This window comes from Corylus avellana, chromosome ca8 (assembly GCF_901000735.1).
Source record: "Corylus avellana chromosome ca8, CavTom2PMs-1.0".
Lineage (NCBI taxonomy): Eukaryota > Viridiplantae > Streptophyta > Magnoliopsida > Fagales > Betulaceae > Corylus > Corylus avellana.
The window spans coordinates 19,616,552-19,642,215 of record NC_081548.1 but is presented as its reverse complement, the minus strand read 5'-3'; the positions used below and the strand labels follow the sequence as shown (position 1 = coordinate 19,642,215).

The following is a 25,664-nucleotide window of genomic DNA, read 5'->3' as shown; positions in this document are numbered from 1 at the left end:
CACGCATAATGTGGTTTATTGGACCACATCTTGAGCTCATTTTAGCTGCATTTTTTTTTTCTTTCCCTGTTGTTCATGTTGCTGATTTTCAATACCCAAAAAAAAAAAAACACCCGCTTTTCTCCGGTTCAACTAGCTAGTTAGGGAAAAATTAGATGAGTCTGTTTAGGATTGTGATTTCAAAAAGTGTGATTTAAAAATAACAATCTTAAAACGTGTGATTTGAAAAAACGATTTTTAAAAACGCAGTCAAGCATTTGGTAAAATTGTAGTGCGTCGTTTAAAAACCTACTCCATTTGCCTGTGATTTGAAAACACAAATTCTTCTACATTTTAAAATTATAATTTTTTAAAAACCCACTCCCAATCGGTACATTTCATTCAATTTAATTAAAAATTGCACTGTTAATCTGCACAACGCAATCGAAAGGATAAGGGCGTAGCCCTTCACGTTGGAGGTGTATGGAATCAAGGACACAATGTGTAGGCGAAGCCTGGGCATGTTGGGCCCAGCTCCACATGGTGGGAATGGGCAAATCCGCGTTTCATCCATTTTCAGACCTCATCTGCACATAATATATATATAATATAAATATAGTCCAAGCCACTTTGGGCCCGCTTCAATTGGATCCCAATCCCATCACATATCTGGCCTAACCCACGTGCACTAATATCAATTACTTTTGCTTTTGGTATTGAATATCTCAAACTTCTGTTCTTCCAGTCAGACTGATTGGACCCAATTGATGAATAATGCAGGCTTAAACAGTAGATGCATTTATATAAAAGAATAAGTTTAAAGTTTTTATTTATATAAAAAGAATCAGAAATATTTTTAATTAATTATTAGTTTTTTCACAAAAAAACCTAATGAAGTCTCAATTGTTTCATTCTTTACCTATCCCTTCAATTTCTCAGTAAATCTAAAATAAAAAAGGAGTAAAGATCTAAAATAATGGTGAGAAAGAGAGTTGATGAATCTTGGCGTTGTTTGTTTAATATTGCGGGCTGCAGGCTGCATTTTTTTTTTTTTTTTTTTGGGAAAATGGGCCTGGGCCCTGACCTCTGGCCTCAGCTCATTCCTCTCTCATCCTTAGCTCTCTCCCTACACCCAACCAATTGTGCCCCCTCCCTTGTGACTTTCAGAGCCACCATAACTGTATATTAGATGTGGGCCATGTGGCCTTGAACAAAAATGCACAATCTCACCCACAAGAATGCATACTAGGTAACCCCAAAGGGGTTGGCTCGAATTGTTAGTCATTGTGACGAAGCATCAAGTCTGGTATAAGGTTCGACCTGTAAATGATTTCATGGGGCTACAACCATGACCGAAAATTTAAGCTTTACCCATCCATGCGGTGGTGGATGCACCGCACAATGTCCCATGAATATAGTTGGGGCAAAGACCCGGATACTCCTGTTATAAAAAAATGCATATCAGGTGAGTCTAAGACTTGAAATTCGAGTATTCATTGACATCTAAATTGTGTATTTTACGAAAAAATTTCAGAGCGTGCCGTATGAAAGTAGAGAAGAATTATTGTATTCTCTAATGATTGAAAATTGTACATCTCAGAGCCCCCAAAGCGAGTGGTCCCCCATAACATTTGATGCATGAACATTGATTATTTAATTGAGAGAACCACGCCATATCAACTTTGAAAGATAGGAAGGAATAAATAGAATTACTCTAGATGAATAGCTTAGAGTTAAACATTTTTTTAGTACATATGGTTTAATGAATTTATTTTTGCTTACCTCAATTTCAATTCGGATTGTTGATAGTACCTCGCTTAAGAATAAAAACTAAAAATGGTCCCTTCATCCATAAAACTAACAAAAAAAAAAATTTAAAAATTAAAAAAAAAAAAAAAAAAAACTTGAAAGACACCACTTTGGATTAAATGAGGCAGCTACACCCATTTTGGCAATGAGGTGGTTGAAGCCACCACTCCCAAACCGACTGTAATCTATAGAAGGTGGTCGAAATCACCCCAAGTCAAATGGACCCCAATCCTCTCTATTTCAAAGGAAATGGAGATGAGTCGCTCCCTTATTTTACAAGAATAAAATGGTCATTTCATTTTTTTGAACCATTCTACCCTTGTTACAAGGAGGACCGGCTCCTCTCAATTTCCTTTGAAATGGAGAGGATTCTTTTCCAAGTCAAATGGAAGTGGCAGACTATTTTGAGGTGGACAAACCACCCCAAAGCCATTGAGGGTGGACAATTTTTTTTTGGGAAATACTCTTAACTTCTCTTGAACTACTATTTCATTGTCAATTTCCTCATAAACTATCAATTATGTCAATGTCTACCTTAAACTATTAAAAATGTCAATGTTCACCTCCAATAACAAAAAATACCTTCATAAAATTAAAAAAATTCTTAAAATTAATTAAACAAATCTAAGACACCTAGAAATTAAAAAAAAAAAAAAAATCCTTGTTTTATTTCTTTTTTTCTTTTCAAAATAATGAAGATGCTTTTTTTTTATTGAAATTTTTTTTTTTTTAAGTCCTTTGTCTTTCTACTAGCTCGGAAGACAACATTTTTTTTGATAATTTAGAAAATTACACACAATTGATAGTTTGTAAAAAACATTAACAAATGGGGTGACAATTTAAAGTTATGTCTTTCAACTGACTCTTAAATTCACCGTTAAAATTGAGATCATTGTTTTTCAATTTTAAATCAATTTTAATCTATTTATAATTTTAAAAGTAATATTGAAAAACTCTAAAGAGGAATTTACTCTTTAAAGAGGTCATACTTCCTTCTTTATATTTGTTTTAATGTTTTATAAGTTTTAGATTTTGGTTTTGAAGAACGAAGAGGGCATACTACGTACCAAATAGCAATGATTTTCAACCCAATTTTATTTTTCTTGAATTCATGTTTGGGTTGCATGTTGGCCAAATCCACTTTGTTTCGAACTCATCCAACCAGATCCAAAGACCCGAATTAAGGAATTCAACCCGCGTGAACACATCGAATATCAGGGGGTGCATCGGCAATTTGTTTAGAAAACCAACACAATCTTCTGAAGGTGCATCTGCATTCTGCAAATCGTTTTCAAAACCAACACGATCTTCTCAAGGACATGATCGAGCGTGTTATTATGTTTTGTTCCCAGTGGTGACTGGTGAAACCTGCTCCACAGACCCTTAGATAAGTCAAGGGTTTGGTTTTTTTGTGATTTGGGACCTCAATAATAAGTAAATCTTGACAGTCGATGAAAAAGTTAACTGTATTGCAAATCATGCGATTTTCTTCCAATCTACCTCTGCCTTTACTACTATTAGTATCAGCATGAACTGAGCATCATATTCAATTTAATTCACTTTTCAAAACATATTTTTCATTTTTGTTTTCTAAATTCTAAACTATCCAAACATTTTTTTACTCCATATTAACAATTTTACACACAATTAAAAAGAAACACAAAAATATATATCCACACAAAACATATTCACTTACAAATACAAGCAATCCATTTCAATGTCGTCCAATATTCTTAAATACATCTAAATAGATGAGGCAAAGCAAGCCAACTTAGATTTTACATAAATTGTAATAACATCATCAGAATGGAAATGTCATTCTCATTCACAGCTAAAGAACGCTGTGTAGGAAGGTGTCCTAAGATTTTCCAAATTCATCACATGATGATTCAAATACTAGACATAGATTTCAACATAAAGAAACATTTGCAACAATCAGGATCAATCAATATCCAAATTAATTCAAATGATATGAAGTGGGGTATTATCTTTGTGCAAATTTGTGTGCGCAACAGATGCACAGATGCTGGGTAAAGGCCCAATCTTTGTATGAAGTTATCACATGATTTATTAATTAGCATGCAAAACACTTGTAACTGCATAAGGCAGAGCGGAAATTGAATGAAGAAGGCAAAGATATTGAAACGAAAACCAGAAAAAAATATATAAGCAGATTCAGAAGCAGTATATTTTAGCATCACTCGACAATGTCTCAGATCAAGTGTTGGATTATATTATTGTGCTTCATCCCAATCTACAATTAATTAGTAAATAGATAAAAATCAAAACCCTAATAAACTCAAACTCAAAGAATATTTGAAGTGGGAAAATAGATTACTCAGTGGTGGCTTAAAGTTATAGGTTCGATTCTGCCAGCCATCTCTCTTCAAACTTCAAATTCAGAAGAGGGAGCTAAGAATCGTCATCGTAACCTTCAAATTTCCCACAACATAAACTTAAAACAAAAGGACACAAAATGCTCAGTTTGGTTGCCGAGAAAATGCAGGACGCCATTATTAAACAAAAATTGGCCATTTATAGAGTGTGAGTGAGAGATCGCTCAGTTCAGCGGGGTTGTCGACACGCAAAGTTCTCTAGAAAGAGAAGCCTGCATTCCGGTCTGTTGAGCTTGAATTTCTTAGAGTCATCACCGCGATCTCTCTCCTCGTCTGCTCCATAAACCCAAAAGGCAAGAACACACACAAAAAGAATTCACAACAAAACATAGAACAAAAAACCAAGAAGCAGAATTTACAAAACCCAATGAGAGAAATGGGAACGGAAAGAAACCCTAGACGACGATGAATTGTGCGAATGCTTGTGGTTGACAAGAGGATACAGACTCTGAATTTATAGGGGGTAGAATTAGGGTTTGTGGGGGATACGGGCCGCACGGGTAAGTAATCTTCGTACCGCCCTAATTAGTAATTGTATTATTCGGGCCGAATATTGATCCATTGAAAGCAAGAGTACCGGGCCGAGCATTTTGTAAAAGCTTTTTACAGATAATGAGAAAACCCTTCAACAAAGGATAATGGCGTCTTTGTAGTTGGGCCGTCACGAGTCTTGTATTGCAAGTGTTGGCTGATTGTTGAAAGAAAAATGTTTGGGCCTCTTGAGCCCATATGGAGAAGATGACTTATGGGTTGAAGCACAAATTCGACCCGAATTTCCTTTTGGGGCTATGGGTCCAATAAAATATGATATGGGTGTCAAATCAAGTCAAATATAACGATTGTTGATGGAGATCTTTTAAACATTTATTTTTTTTGGGAAATTTCAGAAAGTCCCACTGAACTTTCAGCTAATTTGAAAATTCTCTCATGAATTTCCAAAACTCTCATTTAGGCTATTTGAACTTTGGTTTTCTCTCACTTTGGACCCTTTTAACATTAAACTACGTCGTTTTGTGTCCTAAAATTACAACACCTACCTAGCCCAAAACGACGTAGTTTAATGTTAAAAGGGTCCAAAGTGAGAGAAAACCAAAGTTCAGGGGGCCTAAATGAGAGTTTTGAAAATTCATGGGGGATTTTTCAAATTTGCTGGAAGTTCAGGGGGGTTTTCTGAAGTTTTCCCTATTTTTTTTGGTACTTCATTTTAGACCCTTGAATTACTAAATGATTTGAAAAACTCCTCCAAACTTCAAAATCTCTCAATTTGGACCCATAAACTTTTAATTGCAATCAATTTGAACCCGTCCATCAGATTTTAAACCTTAAAAATTCAATTATGACGTTTATACCCCTAACTTTTTTATAAAAATTTAAATAAAAAAATAATAATAAATGAGTAATGGTAGACACCATCTTTTTATCCTCCTAAAATTGATGTGGCTTTTAAAATTACCATTAAATTTTAAATGAATTATACTTAAATTTTGATCCAATAAAATTTTTGAAAGTGACCTTTAAGAGGAGAAAAAGAGGATCACTTGGATCTGAATCATGCATTAGAAATGAATCATGCATTAGAAATATTAATTGTACTCTTCCAAACATTTTGTCCACCTTCGGAAAAATGGAAATGGTGCCAAAAAGCACTTGGATCTGCCATAGATCCCCTCCATTACCACCCGTACTGAGTACGTCTTAAAACCATGTATAAGCATGGTTTTTTACTATGTTAAATATAAAAAAGCCCCTTAAATTAATAGCTGTTTTTTAAAGAGTTTTACTATGTTTAAAAGGTACTAAAGAAGCACATCAAACTACCAAAGTGTATCAAAAAAAGTCACATCTTTTTTATATTCCTATAATACCCTCATTTTTTTAAAAAAATAAAATAAAAATTTAATAAAATAAAGCTAAAAAATTAAATTTTCAAAATAAAAAAAAATTGAAAATTGAAAAAAGGGTTTGATTTTGCATTTATCAATATTTTTTATACCGCACGAGCGATTTGTAATTTAAGCCAATTATAGTAACTAATTTTTTATTCATTAAAAAAATAGGGGGTGTTATAGAAATATAAAAAAAAGATATTGCATTTTTGACACACTTTTATAGTTTGATGGGTTACTTTAATATATTTTGAACATTATGGAGCTCTATAGCAAACGGCGGTTAGTTTGTGGGTTTTTATTTTATTTTATTTTATTTTTCCCTTAATTTCACTTCGAACAATATATATATATATTAGTGGTTACTCTAGAAACTGTGAGGTCAATATCATCATCCCTGTGGAAGGAGGCGAGGTGGGATATTTTCAAGGGAGGACCTCCAATGTTTACAGACCTCTCTGGCACGTTTGTAGTCACTATAAGTGGTTAGACTATTGACTATTTCTTCTTGGAGAATTTCTTTTGAAAGGTTGGCCATGGTTGATTGATGAAGGCTCTGTTTGGTTCTAGGGAATGTTCTGTTTTTATTTTTATTTTTTATTGTTTGACAGTTGACACGATGAATGCTCTGTTTCTGTTTGTTGTAAGCAGAGGAAAATGAAATTTTTTATATATTTTTTTTATTAAGTAATGGTCTAGATTAAATTTTATAGCAGGTAATGGTGTACAAAATGTTATGAACCATGAAATTGTCAATAAGGTTGCATTTCCAGAACCAGAACTAAATTATTAATGGATGATTAAGGAAATATTTGAGGGCTAAAAGGAGAGCAGATCACTTTTCTCCCTGTTTTAGGCTCTTGGTTTTTGGTAGTTAAATCAACTTCTCAGTTGGGGGACCATTCTTTTAATGATGATAACGACTTCCTTTTTTTTCTGATGCTCCTGTTTGCTTTTTATATCAAATGCCAGCCGCTTAAATGATTATCTAATTAGGGGCTACTGGCTTTTTTTTCTTTGACTTGTAATCAATGGAGGCTTCCATTCAACTCTTTGTTAATCTTCGACTTCGTGCTGCCTACATGAAAGCCCCTTAGTTTATGGCAACATAAATTTTCAATCAATATCTTATCTTATATTCCCCTATACATTCTCAAAGGATTGAAGCACAACAACTTGAAACCCACTACAATATGGTTTCAAGATTTCTTTAGAGAAGTTGATCTTCCACTATATATCCACTATATATATAGTGGAAGATCAACTTCTCTAAAGAAATCTTGAAACCATATTGTAGTGGGTTTCAAGTTGTTGTGCTTCAATCCTTTGAGAATGTATAGGGGATATATATAGTGGAAGATCAACTTCTCTAAAGAAATCTTGAAACCATATTGTAGTGGGTTTCAAGTTGTTGTGCTTCAATCCTTTGAGAATGTATAGGGTATATATATAGTGGAAGATCAACTTCTCTAAAGAAATCTTGAAACCATATTGTAGTGGGTTTCAAGTTGTTGTGCTTCAATCCTTTGAGAATGTATAGGGGAATATAAGATAAGATATTGATTGAAAATTAGTGTTGATTTGGTCAGGGGTTGAATATTATTAGATTTATTTTTTTTTTCCTCCTTGTCTCTTTTCCCATTGGTTGGGCGGAGATTACGTATTTAGTGGCATTTTGTGGCCAACGGGGACAAGGAAGTGATAAGGAAACCATTACGTTTGTTCATCAAATCGATATATTAAATTAAAAATAATTAACCTGCAAGAATAAACAAAAAAAGTATGTTGTTATTGTTGGCCTCCGGCCGGCCCATACGTGAATAAACAAATTAATACATTAAAAAAAAAAAAAAAAAAAAACTTAAAATAAGGAAATATAATTGATCAGTACAATACCGGACAAATGTTTTTTAAAGTCCCACTAGTTTATAGGATAAAATGAAATACATTTCTAAAGATCTCTTCCGTAAGATGTTCAATAACTTACTTATGGACATAAATATCTTCCAAATTTAGAGAATTCTTTATAAAGTTGTGAAGTGTATTCTTAAGCATGCTAAAAGTGTTGGAAATAATCTAGATGGTGCACAAATTCTTATTGATATAAAATAATTACAATATGAAATTAACAATAAAATAAATAAAATTAAAGAGATGAAAAGTAGAGTATATAACGATCTCACAATATGCTATAGAATCACGCAAGTGCGTTGTTCTTAAAAGTTGATTCGTGCCTCTCGGAGTGTATAACTCGGTACGATCGGATCCTTTGACACGCAACCTCCCAAGATTAGACTATAACATCTATCTTCGTTAAGGACGCATTTTCAAATAACGAAGAGTAATAGAACAACCCAATTGTCAAAGTTGATGAGGGACTTCAGAATAATATTTGTAGAAAAACCAATAATATAGCATATGCCATGAAATAAGTGTTTTGCAACACACTATACGACCTTAGCCTTAGATAGAAAATAAGTGATTTTTTCTTCTATCTCTCATATATTTTCTTACCTTCAATGTATTAGTATATATATATATATATACAAGTGCCGGGAAGTATGTTATAAAGGAAGTCTAATGACTCAACCGTCAAAACGTTAAAAAACTCCAAAGCATAAAACTTGTTATAAAATGCAATAAAATATATTAACTCCAAATGGTTATAAAACAGTAAGGAAATTAATGGGTTAATGATTAAATGGTCAAATTACAACAAAACTTGTTAAAGACTAATAGTTAAAACGGTAAAAATCAATTAAAACTAATTTTTATTTAATAACTCATAACCAAGTAATAAATACAAACGGTCATAAAAGTTATATCTCATAACCGAGAGAAACCCTAAGCCTTGTGAAACCCTAAGTCCTCCTCCAGAGCTCCGCCGCCTCAGGGGAGGAGGGATGCCCGTTGCCTGCATCCCTCTTCCCTTCTTTGCTTCTCGGATTTTGTTTTAGGCTTGTTTCTGTCTTTGGTATTTTCTGTTCTGTTGTGCTTGTGTTCTCTTTCAGTGGATACTGCTTTTGGGGGTCTTCACTCAAACTCTCCCCCTCCCTGTTTATTGTGTGTGCCGCCGATCTCCTCCGCTCCAGCTTCGCTGCTCACCGCTCGCTGTCGGGTCTTTTCACGCACCCCTCCTACGCCAAGCTTTTTGTGCCACCTTCCGCGGCGGTTTCCGGCCAGCTTGCGATCGGCCTCCTCTAGCTGCCGTGACCCGTGACCCGCTTTGAGTGTTTTTCGCGTTTATTTTCCTGTATTGTTGTTTTTCCGTTTTGTATTTCCTTTGAGTTCCCTTGTATTTGGTTTTCTTTGCTGTAATTTCTTTTTCTGCATTAGTTTTATTGTTCCATTTATTTCCCTGTATAGTTTTATTTATGCTTGTAATAAGGCTCTGTCCTCCTACTTTGTTGCGCCCGGTTGCTGCCCGTTATTACTGGTCCAAACCCTTGGGTTGTGGATGTGAACTTTATCATGGCTTTCTAGTCGAGGAGGATGAGTATCGGCTTGGGGGTTTTGCTCTCAAGGCCGAGGAATAAGCGCTACCTATGCATTAGATGGTGTCTGTTTGATGCAGATTTGAGTTTTAAACCTGATATATAGTCATAGGTTAGCGGATGCTGTGTTTTGGTTGATTTGGTCTGTTGTTGATGACTGTATCTTTAAATTCGGCTATGATTTACTTCAGAGCTTTTTACTTTGTTTGTAAGAGCTTTAGGCTCGCAACTTTTATCAATTAATGAATATGATATGTTTCAAAAAAAAAAAAACCAAGTCATAAATACAAACGGTTATAATTCAAAATGATTAAAGATGATTTTTATTTCTCATAAAAACTCGTGAATATATTATCAAATGATAAAGCATTTTTAAAGAACTGAAAAATGAATGTTTGTAATAAATATTACAACAAAAAGTAAATAATTATTTTAATAATTCTATTAAAAAATCAAAGTCAACTTGGTAAATTCAATTAATTAACCATAATTTGAAGAAATATTTTTGTCAAAGACCAATACTACACGTCTTAGATACTACGAGTGGGAAAGCAGGTGATGCAATTACGTGCCACGTCATCCACTCGATAAAATCCAGCTGGTACGATGATACCATGCCAGTACATCTTATGAAACTCGATCATGAAATTAGACTAAAAAATTTCTTACGATGGACCCGAGCCCATGTTGACAAAACTCGGAAAAACTAATGGAAAAATGGATTAATTAGAAGATTTAAAAAAAAGAAAAAAAAAAAAAGCACATATATATATATATGATGGCTCCGTATGACTATGTATCCCAAACTCCATTATAAAACGTCAACAACCGAGAAGAAATTGTAGAGACGAGTAAGATTGAAGGATATTGGGCGGGCAAATTAAGATCCGTCGAGGACGCCATGGGTGATGATGAGGGTGGTATGACGGAGAGGGAGATGGTGAAGCCACACTTTGTGCTGGTGCATGGTATAGGTGGGGGAGGTTGGTGCTGGTACAAAATCCGGTGTCTCATGGAGAATTCCGGCTACAGGGTGTCATGTATTGACCTCAAAGGCTCCGGAATTGACCAAACCGATCCCACTTGCCTTGTTTCTTTTGATGATTACAATAAGCCGCTCATGGACTTCATGTCCAATTTGCCCGACAATGAACAGGTGCTTGTCTTTCTCGATCGTTTTTTTTTTTTTTTTTTAATTCACAATCTCTAATATTGATGGATGTTTTTGATTGTTTTACAAGTCAGGTAATATTAGTGGGGCATAGTGCCGGAGGACTGAGTGTAACTCAGGCGAGTCATAAGTTTTCAAACAAAATTCGGCTAGCAGTGTATGTTGCAGCAACGATGCTAAAATTGGGTTGCTTGACAGATGATGACGTCAAGGATGTAAAGTCTTTTATCTTTCCCCATTAATTATATCACTCGATCTTTGTCTCTTTGGCTTTTTCTATATATATATATATATATATCATCTACTTAAATGATGAAGCTGCTAATAATTAAGGCCTTCAGGCTTTGGTTAATTTACTCTTTTTAAGTGTTGTAGCGATGGTGAGCAGAGTTTTAAATTAAGAGCAAGTTGGTTGTGGTTGTGGAGGCAATTCAGAATTCACAGTTACACAGTTACACTATATCGTTATCCACCTACTCTGCCCCAAAAGCGTAACGCTGTTACCCACCAAAAAAAGATCATTTTCATTTCAAAATCCTTTTATTTTCTTCATTTAGTATATTTTGAAGGGTAGTATTGTCCAAAATTTTTAATAATGGTAGTGCATTAAATGCAATACCCTTCAAAATGTGCTAAATGAAAGAAATTAAGGGATTTTAAAATAGAGAGGATCATTTCCGTTACCCACCCCCCACAAGAAAACAAAAATGAGTGGTTGTGTTGCCTTAACCACCTTTTACCAATTAGGAAAACTCCATAAGGTGGCCAGGGTGTGAAATGTGAATGCTTTTCCCATAGGCACGTGGCTCACATGCACCTCGTATATAGGGGATTCCAAAATACCAACGCCCCTGCCTCACCCCTTTCTATCCATCCATAGAGTTAATTTTAATTTGATTCATTTAATTTATTATTTTTACGTTAATTTTGTATCTAATTTATAAGTCGTGTCAAGATCATAACCGTGGTGTTGAACATGTAATAAGGCATTAAAATTGTTAGGGCACAGTTTTCCGAGGAGTTATGTGGCACAATCTCCGGGATGCACAATAATGCCCGAGGATGCGTCGGCCTTTCACACAAGAACAAACAATAGGATTAAAGTCTCCGATGGTCTCCCGGCAGGGATACTCCGATGTCTAAGTCAATGATTTGAGAGAGAAGAAAAGATGTAAGCAACAATAAAGCTGAGATAGCAAGAGTTGCAATTACCTTTACATTGATAAGTAACTTGTATTTATAGGCATGAGAGGAGTTTAATCTCCCACACGTTTAGGGACCTTATCCCTTGATATCTGATGTGCAAGTATTTGACAGAAGGATAAGGTTTGTTAGCTGTTCCGTGATCTTAGTAGCCTAAGATCAAGGGATAAATATTATAGCTTTTGTACGATGCTAGGTTAGGGTGTCCGAGTAGGACTCGGTCACCTCTATCAGCTGATAGATCAGGGTGATCTAAGTGTTGGATAATATGACTATATTTCCATGGTAGAATGACCAATTTGCTCCTCGGCCTTTGACTATCTTGGCTCGTAAGTTGCATCTCGAACTGGGAGCCTGAGACCTCTTTGGGCTAAGCCGGCCGAGGGCTTGGCAGATCTGTATATTTTCGGAATCTTGGGCTTAGGGCACGTTGGGCTTGAAGGAAGAAGATCCATGACCCAACAGTTACCCCCGAACTTCCTGGTCTGGATTAGGTGTAAAACACCCCTAAGGACTTACTAACTCGAGTCAAAAAGGTATGGAAATTTTATGTTCCTTAGGAATGGATCCACCTTCCGATGTCCGACTCCGGACTGCTTTATGTCCAAGGCTTCTGAGGAGGAACCCTAATTCCCGACCCGGGTTTTGGCGAGATTTTTCCCGCTAATTCTTTGCCGAGACATTTGATATGCCCAAGGGTCAGTCGATTCATCTGCCCGTCGATTTGAATGGCTGAGTACGCGTTCACATGTCGGCCTCGGTATGGTTGTCCTTTCGGCTTCTGCGCGTCATCATTAGCAGGCGATAGGACGCGTCTGCTGCGGCATTTAATGCGCGCATTTTCGAGGCATCGTCTAGGGTTTCAAGGCGCCTATGCCTTTTCATCTTCTCAGACCACCTCAGCTTCTCGAGCTCACTATAAAAAGGGGTTTCTGCTCACTTTTTATTTTCTGTTCTTTGATATCCTGAAGCAGCATTGTTGCTTGCGAAAGCTTTGCCACTTTCCTAACCCCCCACTGGCTTGCTTCCATTCTGACTTTTCTTCTTATTACTTCTTTATGAGAGTAGTATTTTTCAGTGTTTCAGTCAATTGAACCCTTCCTCTTCCATCTTGTGAACCCTTTGTTCATCCAGACAGTCCAGTACTCAAGTACTTGGATTTGTTACTGCCATTCATCGAACCTGCAGTTGATCACCTTCATCTATCTGTTACTCATTTGCTGATTCGCAGCCTTTACTCTTGCATTCCTCGGTCGTTGTATCTCGAGTTTTTATTTCTCATGGGTGAAGGAGGTTCTGACTCAGACGGCGGAGGCTCTTATCCTGCCATGTGGAAGTCTGCCTTGGCCTCGAAGGATGAGAGGCGAGTCAGGCTAGACTACTACATACCAAAGTCAGTGATACTTCGGTTTGATGATAAACGAAGAGGCGCCATAGTGAGTGCCAAGGAGCACAAAGTCTACCTGTACGAGGAGATGTTCCGTTCAGGCCTCAGGCTACCCTTCCCGAGGGTCATTCGGGATCTCCTGAGCCGCCTAAACGTGGCTCCTCACCAGATTGTCCCTAATGCTTGGAGGATTTTCTTTGGCTACGTAGTTTTATGGCCGATGGCTCTAGGGGAAGAGAATTCCCTCACTGCCAGGAAATTTTTGTCAGCATATCGGTTCACGAGAAATCCTAACACTAACTCACTTTACAACTTCCAAGCCCAGCGAGGGAAGTTGATAAAGTTTGAGAAGACCTTGACTAGCAACCGAGCATGGAAGAAAAAAATCTTCTTTGCTTGGGGACAATGGGAGTTTGCCCTTTCGGAGGTGGTGGGAGGTCCGAGGGTTCCTCGGGAAACCAGTGTTCTGGTGGATGATGCTAATCTTGAGCCGGTGCTGTCTTTTGAGGAGAACACTCGGGTGAACAAGGTCATAACCTGGGCCCGAGACCATGAGGGAGCCGCTTTATTCAAGACTCTGGTTACTACGGCCAGATTGAAACATTATTTATACTCCCCTGGGTCTATCAAGGTAGGAAGAAGAGACCGAGATACGTGGTGCTCGAGGCTGTGGCGGGGCCAATTCCTACCGAGGCCATGAAAGACCCTGCTTAGATGGGGTTCAATCGGTTCTGAGACCGATTAAGAGGGATGTGAAGAGGGCGCCTATGAAGAAGAAAGGCGCACGTCCCGTTGGTGAGCCCTTGAAGACTCCTTTGAGGCTTGTTGATGAGCCCGAGGAAGCGGCGCAGCCGATGCTCAAGAAAGTCAAGGTGACCAAGCTGACAGATCCTAAAAATCCTGTCGAAGAAGGTCAGCAGAGGGTTGCCCAACTCCAGGCCGCCCAAAGAAAGGAGGGCTCTAAGCCGGTTATTCGTCTGGCCAGCATATATGGCTTGCCCATCCCTCCTGTTCCCCCTTCGGTGATCCTCATCTCATGCCATGTCGTCCGATGATGACCACCACATCTTAATTTAAGCTTTTTTATTCTTTTCCTTGCCTGCCCCTAGCCTAGTGGAAATGCAGAATCAGAGAATGGGTGTCAGCCGCTCGCTCGTCACTCAGAGGAGACAAAATTCAAAAGTTAATTAAACTGATTTCAAAAAAGGAGCATGAAATTTAAAGTAAAAGTAATTAATCCTTTATTTTTTATATATCAAACAGGGAGCACCCGATTTATCTGAATTTGGCAATGTATATGAGCTTCAATTCGGATCGGGTCCTGATCAAGCTCCGACAAGCGCCCTGATCAAGAAAGAATTCCAACGCAAAATTATCTACCATATGAGCCCTCGAGAGGTCATTTTGTCACCCATTTATTTTGCTTCATTTTTTTTTTCTTATTTCCTGACATGGGTTTTTTCAATTAATTAGGATTCCACACTAGCTAGCATGCTTTTAAGGCCAGGACCGATCAAAGCATTACTGGCTGCCCGTTTTGTGGACGATCATAACGTGGATAAGGTGCGGCGTATCTACATTAAGACCACCCATGATCGAGTGGTCAAACCGGAGCAACAAGATGCGATGATCAAGAGATGGCCTCCATCTGAAATCTATGTCTTGGATAGTGATCACAGCCCCTTCTTCTCCGCACCATTTCTGCTCTTCGGCTTCCTGCTCAAGGCTGTCACTTCTTGCGGTATAAAGCTATAATTTTTTTTTTTTCCTCTTATTGGGGTATTGGCAAATTAGTGAAGCAGTTTGTGTTTTTTTTTTTTTTTACTCTATTGACATCATATTGGAATCTAAATAATTTAAACAACAATGGCCGGATTGCAACTTGCAAATTTAAGAATTGAGCTGGAAGGCATAGTGTGTATGCAGATCAATGCAGTAAAGATGGGCTTTTGTTAAGCATATCGACCTGATTCTAATATTTGGTTAATGTTCAAACGAGCCCAAGCAAAGTGGACTAGATGTTTGAAACTCATGAAAACAACTAGCTATTCAGATCCAACTCCCAAGGCAACAGCTTGATATGCAGCAGCCAAGCCTACACATATTGTTTATGTTGGCATCCAAATTGCCTACACATACAGCTACAAATTACTAGCTTGCTTTTCAGATTTGAGAATTAAATTAATTGTGAAATTGTTCTGATGGAAGTAATACTAAGAATCTTAAAACAAGACTAGAAGTGGACATTATTTCACGGTAAAATGTGCATACATGAATGCACAACATGTAGAAAGCCTTACCACAACATATATCCATATTGCCTTACAAATTAGATGAAAATAGCTCTAGATAATCAGTACCAAAACAGTCTCCATGTAGTAGAATACTAGAAGCCTTCATGGGGTTTGCAAATTAGACTCGGATTCAGAAGATGGGCGGTTGGTCACGTCAGATTGCTGAACTTCCTCTATCATCTTGGCAACATCATCCATATTGGGTCGCATGTCAGGCGACTTTGACACACATGCAAGTGAAATTTGAAGCATCTGCACCATCTGCTTTTCAACATGTTGGTGCCTCAGCAGCTCCACATCAAAAACCTCAGTTGTCCATTCCTCGCAGACAACAGACCGGACCCATCTTGGGAGATCAACAACCACATCATGGTGTCCTGGATATTGGAATGGGACTTTGCCTGTCAGCATCTCGTGGAGGAGCACACCAAAGCTATAAACATCAGCTTTCTGAGTGAACTTCCGTGTCTCGACCACCTCCGGCACACAGTATCCTGTGGTTCGGGACATGGTAGCAGGGAAGTTCATTAGAGGAGTCAAGCCAACATCAGAGATGCAACCATCGAGGTCTTGAGTGAGTAGGACATTGCAGGACTTAATGTTGCCATGGCTACATTTACCACCACTCTCAGAATGGATGTGGGCAATTCCCCTAGCGCTTCCTAGGAATATCTTAACTCTTGAATCCCAATCCACGGGAGTCCTTCCTTCACCCCTGTTTCTTGTTTTATGTGTGGAAACATTAGAGTGTGACAAAAATATATAGTATCTTTATTCTTTACCAATGATGATAGACAAAGCATACATTTGACTGAACGTTTCATGTGTTCAACCAAGTAAGTAATTGGAAGCTGCAAGTGCAAGTCTAAGCAGATAACAACAAAACAAGCATAGGGTCTGCATATCAATATCTAATTGCGTGATCTATCCCAATTTAGTTGGGCATTGATAATCTCACTTGAGCCAAGCTGCTCTACTACTTTAATTCAATTTCACTATGAAAATGATGGGAAGAAATACGATATTTCTTTGACTTTCACAAGTTGTTTATGTAGTTTGTGTCAGAATTTTGTAGCTATACTTCACTTGGTTGGAGGAGGTCATATAATTTTCACAGAAAGCTAATATTATTACATTTTGTGGAAAAGAAATGCAAAAAAAAAAAAAGAAAAAAAAAAAAAAAGCTGAGTAATAAAATGATAGGATTTAACAAGTATACCATGCAACAGTGTAAACAAGCTGCCAGCAGGCATGTAGTTGGAAACCAAAAGCTTCTCATCCTTGGAATAGTAATAAGCGCGGAGTGGAACAACGTACATTTGTGTGCTGCCCGAACCTCCCTCCATCTGTTGCTCAAACTCTCTCTTTTTGGCAACAACTTCCTTCAACCTGCTAAAGGCCTTAAACAAATCACATTCGAATTTTGAAATAAAATTCCAATGGCTAATTGGGCTTTTGAAAACAAAAACTAAAATGAGCCTGCACAACCCAATCACAACCGAAAGTGGGCGCTGAGAGTGGGTCTATAAATTAAAAGAAAAAAATTAATGATTATGTTCATATCATTGCAATTGGAGAGTGTTGAAGTTAAAGAATAAAAATAAGAAACAACTAAGATTTCGAGATCTCAATAAGATTTTTGTAAATTTCTCATTTGTTTAGTATAAAATTGCAGTCACTTTCACCTAGTGGCGGAGCCAGGCAACTCATATTGGGGTGCCGCAAAAAATATTTTTGGCGTCCTAAAAATATTTTTTGGCATACTAAAAATTTTCTCCATCCTAAAAATTTGGTAATTCATATAATATATGCATCACAGAAAAATATTTATAAAAGTTCATAAATATGTGCTTAAATTGATATATTAGAAATGTAACATGCCGGTACTATATCATAAAGCCAAATACAAAATAAATAAATGTCTAGAATTGCACTTTACAGTCTCTTAAAAGTACAAAATCATCAAGTATCGAATCTAAATCATATTTTGTATAATGAAATGCTACAAGCAGGCTATCCACAACAAGTGATGATGTAAGTGTCTAAAAGATCCCACACATGTTTTAGGAAAGAAATTTATCAAAGATTGCACAGCTCTCTTTTTAAACCTTTGAAAAAAAAAATAATAAATAATATTTAAACCTTTGGGGGTACTAAAGGCTAACATGGCTCCGCCACTGCTTTCACCCAAGGTGTATAACCTGGTTTATTTCGTCTTATCCTACACCTCCATCTGAATATTTAGGCATCCGCAGAAAGAAATTTATTTATTTATTTTTTAAAAAAAAACAAACAGTTGTTTGGATACCATCAATATTTGGTAAAAGAGAATTTAGCAGTCCAAATACCTATATATATATATATATATATATATATATATATATATATATATAAGAGCATCTCCAGCAGAGTAGTTAAAATGCCCATAATAGTTATATTTAGCTATTATGAGCATTTTTTTGTGTCCAGCAGATTAGCTCCAGAGTAGCTAAACTACATACTTTGCTACATTGAATAGCAAAAAGTAGCTATTCACTGTAGCAAAATGTTCAAGTTTTTTAATGTTTTTCTCTCTCTTCTCTCTATCTCTCAACGCTCTCTGAATAAATGAGGATCTTTCTCTTCATCATTTTTCTAGGGTTTCACTTTCTAGATTCAAAACGCTGGCATCGTTTTGGTGAAAATTTTTTTGTTGAAACCTCCATCTCTCTTTTCTGCAAAATTGTCTTCTCTGCTCGGTTGAACCCCTCTCTCTTCCATGAGAAGAGAGGAGAGAGAGAGTGTGTGTTTAAGAAAACAAATTTTTTTTTAAAAAAATTGAATTCTCCGTTCGGCTGAAATCTCATCTCAATCTCTTCCATGAGAATTGTGGCGGAGAATCATGAGAGAGAAGGAGAGTTTAAGAAAAAAAAAATCGAAAAAAATAATATTTTAATCAAATAGAGAATAGAATAGATAATCTGTTGGAGTGTATACGAAAAAATGAGCAGTTAAAATAGAGAATTGTACTTTCTCATTAGCTACTTTACCTAATACTGCTGGAGATGCTCTAAGTAGTAACCATCAATAATTTAATATTAAGTTAAGTTAATTTTACCATTTGAACGTATTTTTGTGTTGTATTTGCTGTACGTACCTGTTGGTGATCTTCAAAATTATGATGTGATCATTCACTTCTAATTATCGGTTGAATGATCACATCATTTTGCAAAGCATATTACCAAATTGGTAAAATAGACGAGTTGGGTTTCAGGTTAAAGTTGTTTCTTGAACATATTAATTCACTTTCAAGGAGCTAGCCCCCTCCAGCAAAAATATTTTAACGTGGCTCCACCACTTCTCATCTCAACTTCAATTCGTATTGTAAATAGCATCTCGCTTAGGATTAAAAACAAAAATGGTCCCTTCATCAATATAATCAACGAAAATACATGTCATCCCAAGATGTCTGGAGTGTAAGTGGCAGGAAGCTCCAAAAATAACGTTGACAATGGGTAGATCATTTGAAGAGGGAATACTACCGTATTTTTTTAAAAATGTTCAATACTTTTATAACTTTCAAGTTTTTAATTTTTTAATGGCATGTTTGGGTACCAATGATTTTCAACCCAATTTATTTTTTCCTGAATTTATGATTGGGTTGCAAGTTGGCCAAATCCACATTGTTTCTAACTAGCTAGTCCCACCCGACTGAAAGACCCGAATTGATGAACTCAACCCACTTGGAACTCATCAAATTTCGGGTGTGCATCTGCTATTTATTTTTCAAAACCAACATAATCTTCTCAAGATCTTGATCGTGACTCTTCAGATCTTGTTCCGAGTGGTGAAACCTGCAGGTCTAAAGACCATTAGATAAGTCAATGGTTAAGTTTTGGTGATTTGGGACCCCAACAAGTAAATCTAGACCGTCGATGAATGTGTTGCAAATCATTGATAGTCTTCCATTCTGCCAAATCATCAGCTTAGAGCATTCCAATTGAGTTATTAAAATTTAGCTTTTCTTCAAAAATTTGAAAAAAATCATAAAAAATTTGATTTGCAACATCAAATGTTACAACTTTTATTTCACATAATATAAAGGACGAACTAAAAAAACGAAAGACATGGAAACTTATAAACACAAAGCAATCCAACTTAGTTCAGTATACACATTTTACAAATACTATGAAAATTCTCGAGGAAATTAATTGGAACTAGACAACACTCCATAACATGTTTCGAGTTGAAATTCAACGAATCGCAATTTCATCGGAAAAAAACACTTAAAACATAAGGATAATCAATGTCGACTGATATGCATAAATACATCTAAATTGACAAGGCAAAGCAAGAAAGAGAAGCCTAAATTGACATATCATCATCAGAATGGAAATGTCATTCTCATTCACAGCTAAAGAGAAGCCTACTTTACTGTTTGGCTTTTGTTGTGTTTCTTTCTTGTGGGTCTTTGCTGATGGTCTCCCTCTTTGTATATTCTTTCTTTTTTTCTTTTTTTTTTTTTTTTAAAAAAAAATTAATACTAGTTTATTAAAAAAACTAGAATTTCAGAATAATTGTATTTATGTAATGAACGCATTACCATTTTGGCTCTCAATCAAGGTCACATTTTCATCGATTGGCTGTGTGCTCCTATCATTAAAGGCTGCCATCTCCAGCTCTCATCGTTTTTCTTTTGGACCGCTTCAAAGGTCTCTAGATGTACCAATTTTCAGGCACACTCAATTGCTAAATAGGCTGTTTCCCACTCGGTGTTTAGAAACATTCTCAATGATTCCCCTTTTCTTTTTTCTTTTAGGATTACGAGTGGAAAGGACCCTCCTTTGTAATTTTGGTTTATTTGTTGTTAGCCCTTTCCTTTTCCCAATTCTGAATAGAAAAAAAATAAAAAATAAAATAATGATTGTTTATGGAGATCTTGTAAACATTTATTTTTTTTAAGAGAAATGTTACGTTGGTGTTTTCTTTATCCAACGTGAATATTGTTTTCTAAAAATATATGAGGGGCTTGTGAGTTAAGTTTTTTTATTTTATTTTATTTTATTTTTATTTTTTAGAAAATAATATTCACGTAGGACGAAAAGAACACTCAAAAGAACAATATCATTTCTTTCTTTCTTTTTTTTTTTTTTTTTAATGCAATTTTACCTTAAAATCTTGATGCAATCTTGAAGTGAAAAATCAATGTTTTAATCGCTTGAGAATTAGTTGTCAATGTGAAATGCGGTAGTTCCTTGTCTTCTAATTTTTCTTAAAAGAGATTATTATGTCAATCCTTTGATGCGTACAACAGTTGTCATCCATTTACTTTTTAAAATTTATTTTGTCTTTATAAATTATGATCAGTTTGTCGCCATTGCCCACAGCTAGCCTTTGCTTGGTTGGCACCAGTGATGTCGCAGTGCCACCAGCAGTGCAGTTCGATATACCAGAAAATTCACAAGAAAATCTAAGGCTCGATCATGTTAGCCAGACTGTAAATGCAAAATATCCTCCTGTACATACCGTCAATTATGGAAGACCAGCATTCTGATCTCTGATAAACAAATAATTAAACAAGTCGGAAAATCCAAATCAATATTATTAAAACATAATCAAGTACAAGTGGGAATATGTAGGAACTCATGCAAACCGAGCTTGAGTCTATACAATGAGAGCATGTACCAATGAGCCCGAGAAATCAAATGAGAAAGTTTGACTCCTTGAAAATGATATTTAGTAGACTGCTATATAAAACTGAGATAACGTGGCAATTAAAATGCTGATCTTCATTGTCACGTCATCCTAATCGTATAACAGTGTACTAAATAACGTTTCTTTTCAAACAAATGTACCTTCTCACAATCCCCATGTTCGAAGTATTACCGAAATCCTATAGGTTTAAGCGACATAAAATCAGAGGCAAAAGTGCCTAAACAGCTAGTTGCTTCTGATGGGTGGAATCATCTTCATTTAGGCAGCAATGGAAGTTTAGAGGTCTTGCCAAATTTAGAGGAAGTTCCGGGAAATGTGGAGGGGATTTGAGCAGCATTTCTCTTTGGAGGTAGGAACAGTATGTGTAAAAGGTTGTGGGTGTCACGTTTAATTGGAAGCCCAAACCAAATAAGAAGTCCACCTCAAGAAGGTTCATTTCTGTGGTGCTGATTCCTCCAACTTTACCATAGTAAGCATTGTTGTAATACCTGAACAAAGAAAGAAAAGACAAACAATATGAGAAATAAATAATTGAGAATCAAAGTTTTTTTATTATTTATTTGAGGAAAAAAAGGACAAAAGTCTTAGATTTAAAGTCTCTGTAAACTTACTTAGTTCTTAATTAATCAAATTATAATTAAACAAAAGAGGGGTTTAGAATATTTTCCTGATTTATATTCACTTGAAGTGAAATATGCTAAAAAGTAAGTTGTTTTATATGGCTATGTATCATAAATACATACATGAATATGATACACATACAGAGCCAAAGAGGACAGTGTGCTTTTCGACAGAATGCATGGGCCTGGAATAGGCTGTCATTGCCTTCTTTATTAAATGTCATGCCCATTGCTTGCAATTTTAACAAGACTTTGGAATTCTGATGTATGTCCCTAATGCACTGATGTCCCTAATGCACTGAGACAGCAAGACCACGTCTCAGGTGGGCTGTCTGGTGAAAGACAGGTTTTCACATTTGGCTGTCTTCTTTCTCTTGGTGTGTGGTTGTTTCCAAACGGTGGTGCTATTAATGCTCCACAGAGAAATATGTTAAAGTAAACTCTCAAATTTACGCTTGTAAAATGCTAGCTTTCTCATTAATCAGACAGAAAAAAGATTATTATTATTATTATCGGATTCAAAACTCGATATAACTCATCCAAAATTCACGTCAATAAATAAGTAAACATTAAATATGTAAACTTTAAAGTTCGTGTAATATTCTCATGCGGCTAATTGGCTCATCTTAATCTTATTAGTACATATTGCCATGCCCAAAAACCAATGGGCTTTTGAGATTCATAAGATATATATATATATACTATTAAAAATGCATGTAGGGAGTACAAACTATTACAAAAGCATGTATTTTTTATATGTTAAGGAATACATAACACAAGAAATTTATGTCCCTATAATTTTCAATAAGTTAGTTAACTATATATTATTAAAATATAACGAATTAGAGATTATTGTTCGAATTTTTCCTCCGTATTTCGTCAGCATGAGATTCATTTTTCCAAACAAATATTATGGAAGTAAAAACCAAAATAAAAAATAAAAGAAAAATAAAAAGAAAAAAAAGGAAAAAAAGAAAGACCAATTCCGTGAAGTAATGGAACACATATTCTGTATCAAGATATTATTACTAAATTACTGAGATCGCAATCTCTCTCAATCTGTGTGCGCGCGTGGGGTTGGGGTGGAGCGAAGGAATTACTAGGGAAATTTACATGAATTTGGAGCAGAAAAATCAAAAAGCATTAGCTAGAAATCCCAGAAACAGCAAATGACTTGCGACAATCTTACCAAATATAAAATTTTAACGGAGAAAAGAAAAAGAAACCCAATTTGAACTCCATTTTTATGGGTGAATCCCAATTTAAGCAAATAGAAGAAGAAGAAGATGAAGAAGAAACAGAGGAAGAGAGAGACTATTAAAACTGTTTTTTTTTTTTAAGGATAATCAAGAGACCAGTAACGCTAATTAGTCCCATTTGATACACCAGGAAAACCCCCAAAAAGAAAAGAAAAGAAAAAATCAATGGAAATCAAAAGTAGGTAAAAGATCATACGGGAAGAAAGAAGGGAGGAGAATTTAAAGAGAACTTACATGTCATCCATGAACTTTGCAGAGACCAAAACGCTAGTAATGAGCAAGCGATGAACATTGAAAGAATTGACGGGAAGCAAGGGCTGGCGCTGCGTGAATCGGTCGAGATAAACGTAGGCGACGATGAAGCAAGAGGGGCTACAATTGGCGTACTTGAAGATCCTCTCAAGGTAGCCCTGGATGGAGATGGTGGGCCTGGAGAGGCCGTGGAAGACGGAGATCTTCTGCTTCTCAAATTGGCACGTGACGTCGTTGGACTCTGCCACGCGCTGGAGGAGAGAGGACAGGAAGGTTATGACCTTGGACATCACCTCAGGGCTCTCAAGCTCTGCCATTGTTGTCGACCGACGACCACCTTAGTTTCTGTTGTGTCGCTGTAGAGGTTGGTTATTTGGTCATTTCTTAGCCACTGCACCAAGTCTTATGGTTATGCCACACAACTCGTTTACTTCAATTCCTTTTGTACTGCATTACGTGCGTTACAGGATTACTATACTATATTCTCTACTACTAAAACCAGCTGCGTCTCTAGGTTTCTTCGTTATATATATAGGTCAATTATTAAAATATAAAAAAAAATTAAAATAAATAAATAAATAAAATTAAAAAATTAAAAAAAAATTAGGGATAGTTTTGAACTATCCCTAAAGGTGGCCCATGGCCGGACCACCACCAAGAGGTGGATCAGACATACCTTTCATTCGGCTAATTTTGTGTCGGCTTCATATTAACTTTGCAAGTGATGTCAAAAATTAATAGCCCTTATGTCGCATATGAGTATAATGAGATTATATAAATTAACCATAATCAAACACAAATTTTTTACAAGTCAGTTTGTAAGTAATTCTTACAAACCCGTCTCCAAAAAGAAGCACACGCTTAAAAAAAATAGGACAAAATTTTCCTCCAAACTGGATTGAAGGGATTTCCTTAAATCTAGTCTATAAAAGTAACATGTATTCTTTTTTTTTTTTTAATAACATGTAAGTGAGTTTTTAATAAAATTTATTCCAACTGTTTCTACTAGTAAAAAAAACATGTGTATTTCACATGTAAAATATATGCTTCTTATATGTTAAAAAACACGTGTCACTTCTAATTCAACTCATTTAATTAAATAGATTCGTAAATTATGTCAAAAAAAAAAAATTATTATTATATATATGGGTTATTTTTAAGAAAAAATATCTAAACTTTCTAAAATCTTTTAAGCAGCAATATGAGAAATTGGTAGTTGTGAGGGGATGCGATCCTTGAAGAGAAACTGAGTCAATTTAAATTAATTTAATTATGCATTTAAAAAAAAAAAGATATATGAGAGAGAAGAAGAAGATACTATTAACGGAAGATATGAGTTTGTACAAGCTGGATGTAGCAATTGATTACAGAAGAGAAGTTGGAGTCGGGCATTGATCGGTGCGATCTCAGCCGTACGTTAACGATATTGAGTAAGGTGTAATTCATTTCCTTTTAACATTCTTATTGGGTGGCCATGTGGGGTTGGAGAAAAGGGGTTGTCACATAATTAAAACAAAGTTAGGATGGGATATTGACTTAAACCGAAAAACCTATTATTTGAGAGTTTATTTTTAAAATGTTATTGTGATTTGAAAATGTTAAAAAAATTTATAATTTTAAAAGTTAAATTACGATTTTACCTAACGTTTAATTGCGTTTTTAAATTGTAAAAACCTAAAATGGACCGACCCTAAGTTGGGGTAATTGTTTTTTTTTTTTTTTAATTAAATGCTTTATAGCTTGACAATAGACATTTTTTATTTTCTTTTTCATTATGAGAAATTTTTTCCTAAATAATAGATTGGTAAGCTACTAATGACACTAAAGTTGGAGAAGGTTAGTGTGGTAATGACTTGACTTCTAAAATAAGAAACTATGTGATATATTGGAGAAAAATATTGAAATTGTCAAATACGATTTTGTGTCGACTAGAATAATTACAAGTGTTTCTTTCGGAATAAGAATTTCCAACAATCTTTTACCCAAAAAGCATATGTGAGATAGCTCATATGAGAATAACTGACTTAATAATTCAAAATCTATTTAAATAAGTGAGTTTTATATGAGATTTCTCACGATACGTTGCTCAACTTATAGCATATTGCTAGAGATCTCAATCTTTTTTTAAGGCACGAAATAGAGCGAGTATGGCGGCATGCAACAAGATCAAGTTCTCATTCCAAATGTCTCATTTGTCTTATTTTTAAATCTCAAATTAGG

The 25,664-nt window shown here is 35.7% G+C and overlaps 3 protein-coding genes and 4 non-coding genes across 7 annotated transcripts; 1 reads left to right on the top strand and 6 right to left on the bottom strand.

Annotated features, from left to right (window-relative positions):
• Positions 1-3,582: 3,582 nt before the first annotated feature.
• Positions 3,583-3,677, bottom strand: LOC132191168 (small nucleolar RNA snoR31/Z110/Z27). Its single transcript, XR_009441199.1, has one exon. It is a non-coding gene; the product is annotated as a small nucleolar RNA snoR31/Z110/Z27 (small nucleolar RNA).
• Positions 3,678-3,957: 280 nt separating this feature from the next.
• LOC132191179 (small nucleolar RNA snoR31) lies at positions 3,958-4,045 on the bottom strand. The gene has a single exon (XR_009441209.1). It is a non-coding gene; the product is annotated as a small nucleolar RNA snoR31 (small nucleolar RNA).
• A 77-nt stretch (positions 4,046-4,122) lies between these two features.
• On the bottom strand, positions 4,123-4,224 carry LOC132191195 (small nucleolar RNA R30/Z108). The gene has a single exon (XR_009441224.1). It is a non-coding gene; the product is annotated as a small nucleolar RNA R30/Z108 (small nucleolar RNA).
• Positions 4,225-4,342: 118 nt separating this feature from the next.
• Positions 4,343-4,446, bottom strand: LOC132191169 (small nucleolar RNA Z107/R87). Its single transcript, XR_009441200.1, has one exon. It is a non-coding gene; the product is annotated as a small nucleolar RNA Z107/R87 (small nucleolar RNA).
• Positions 4,447-10,455: 6,009 nt separating this feature from the next.
• On the top strand, positions 10,456-15,142 carry LOC132190545 (methylesterase 17-like). The gene is made up of 4 exons (XM_059605568.1): positions 10,456-10,720; positions 10,810-10,950; positions 14,589-14,723; positions 14,799-15,142. Exons 1-4 carry the CDS (start codon positions 10,466-10,468, stop codon positions 15,078-15,080), a joined length of 813 nt encoding a protein of 270 aa, XP_059461551.1. The 5' UTR covers positions 10,456-10,465; the 3' UTR covers positions 15,081-15,142.
• A 579-nt stretch (positions 15,143-15,721) lies between these two features.
• Positions 15,722-16,965, bottom strand: LOC132191009 (probable inactive receptor kinase At5g58300). Its single transcript, XM_059606029.1, has 2 exons — positions 16,837-16,965; positions 15,722-16,336 (listed from the first exon to the last, which is right to left on the bottom strand). The coding sequence occupies exons 1-2, from the start codon at positions 16,963-16,965 to the stop codon at positions 15,722-15,724; spliced, it is 744 nt and encodes a 247-aa protein (XP_059462012.1).
• A 4,205-nt stretch (positions 16,966-21,170) lies between these two features.
• LOC132190091 (cyclin-U4-1-like) lies at positions 21,171-23,926 on the bottom strand. The gene is made up of 2 exons (XM_059604974.1): positions 23,427-23,926; positions 21,171-21,801 (listed from the first exon to the last, which is right to left on the bottom strand). The coding sequence occupies exons 1-2, from the start codon at positions 23,759-23,761 to the stop codon at positions 21,531-21,533; spliced, it is 606 nt and encodes a 201-aa protein (XP_059460957.1). The 5' UTR covers positions 23,762-23,926; the 3' UTR covers positions 21,171-21,530.
• Positions 23,927-25,664: the final 1,738 nt, after the last annotated feature.

Coding starts and splice junctions, on each gene's coding strand:
- LOC132191009 (XM_059606029.1), bottom strand. CDS start 16,965: ATGGAGGGAGGTTCGGGCAGCACACAAATGTACGTTGTTCCACTCCGC. Junction 16,337..16,836: donor TGTTTACACTGTTGCATGGT/ATACTTGTTAAA, acceptor AAAACAAGAAAC/AGGGGTGAAGGAAGGACTCC.
- LOC132190091 (XM_059604974.1), bottom strand. CDS start 23,761: ATGGCAGAGCTTGAGAGCCCTGAGGTGATGTCCAAGGTCATAACCTTC. Junction 21,802..23,426: donor GCAAAGTTCATGGATGACAT/GTAAGTTCTCTT, acceptor TTCTTTGTTCAG/GTATTACAACAATGCTTACT.
- LOC132190545 (XM_059605568.1), top strand. CDS start 10,466: ATGGGTGATGATGAGGGTGGTATGACGGAGAGGGAGATGGTGAAGCCA. Junction 10,951..14,588: donor CAGATGATGACGTCAAGGAT/GTAAAGTCTTTT, acceptor TATATCAAACAG/GGAGCACCCGATTTATCTGA. Junction 14,724..14,798: donor ACCATATGAGCCCTCGAGAG/GTCATTTTGTCA, acceptor TCAATTAATTAG/GATTCCACACTAGCTAGCAT.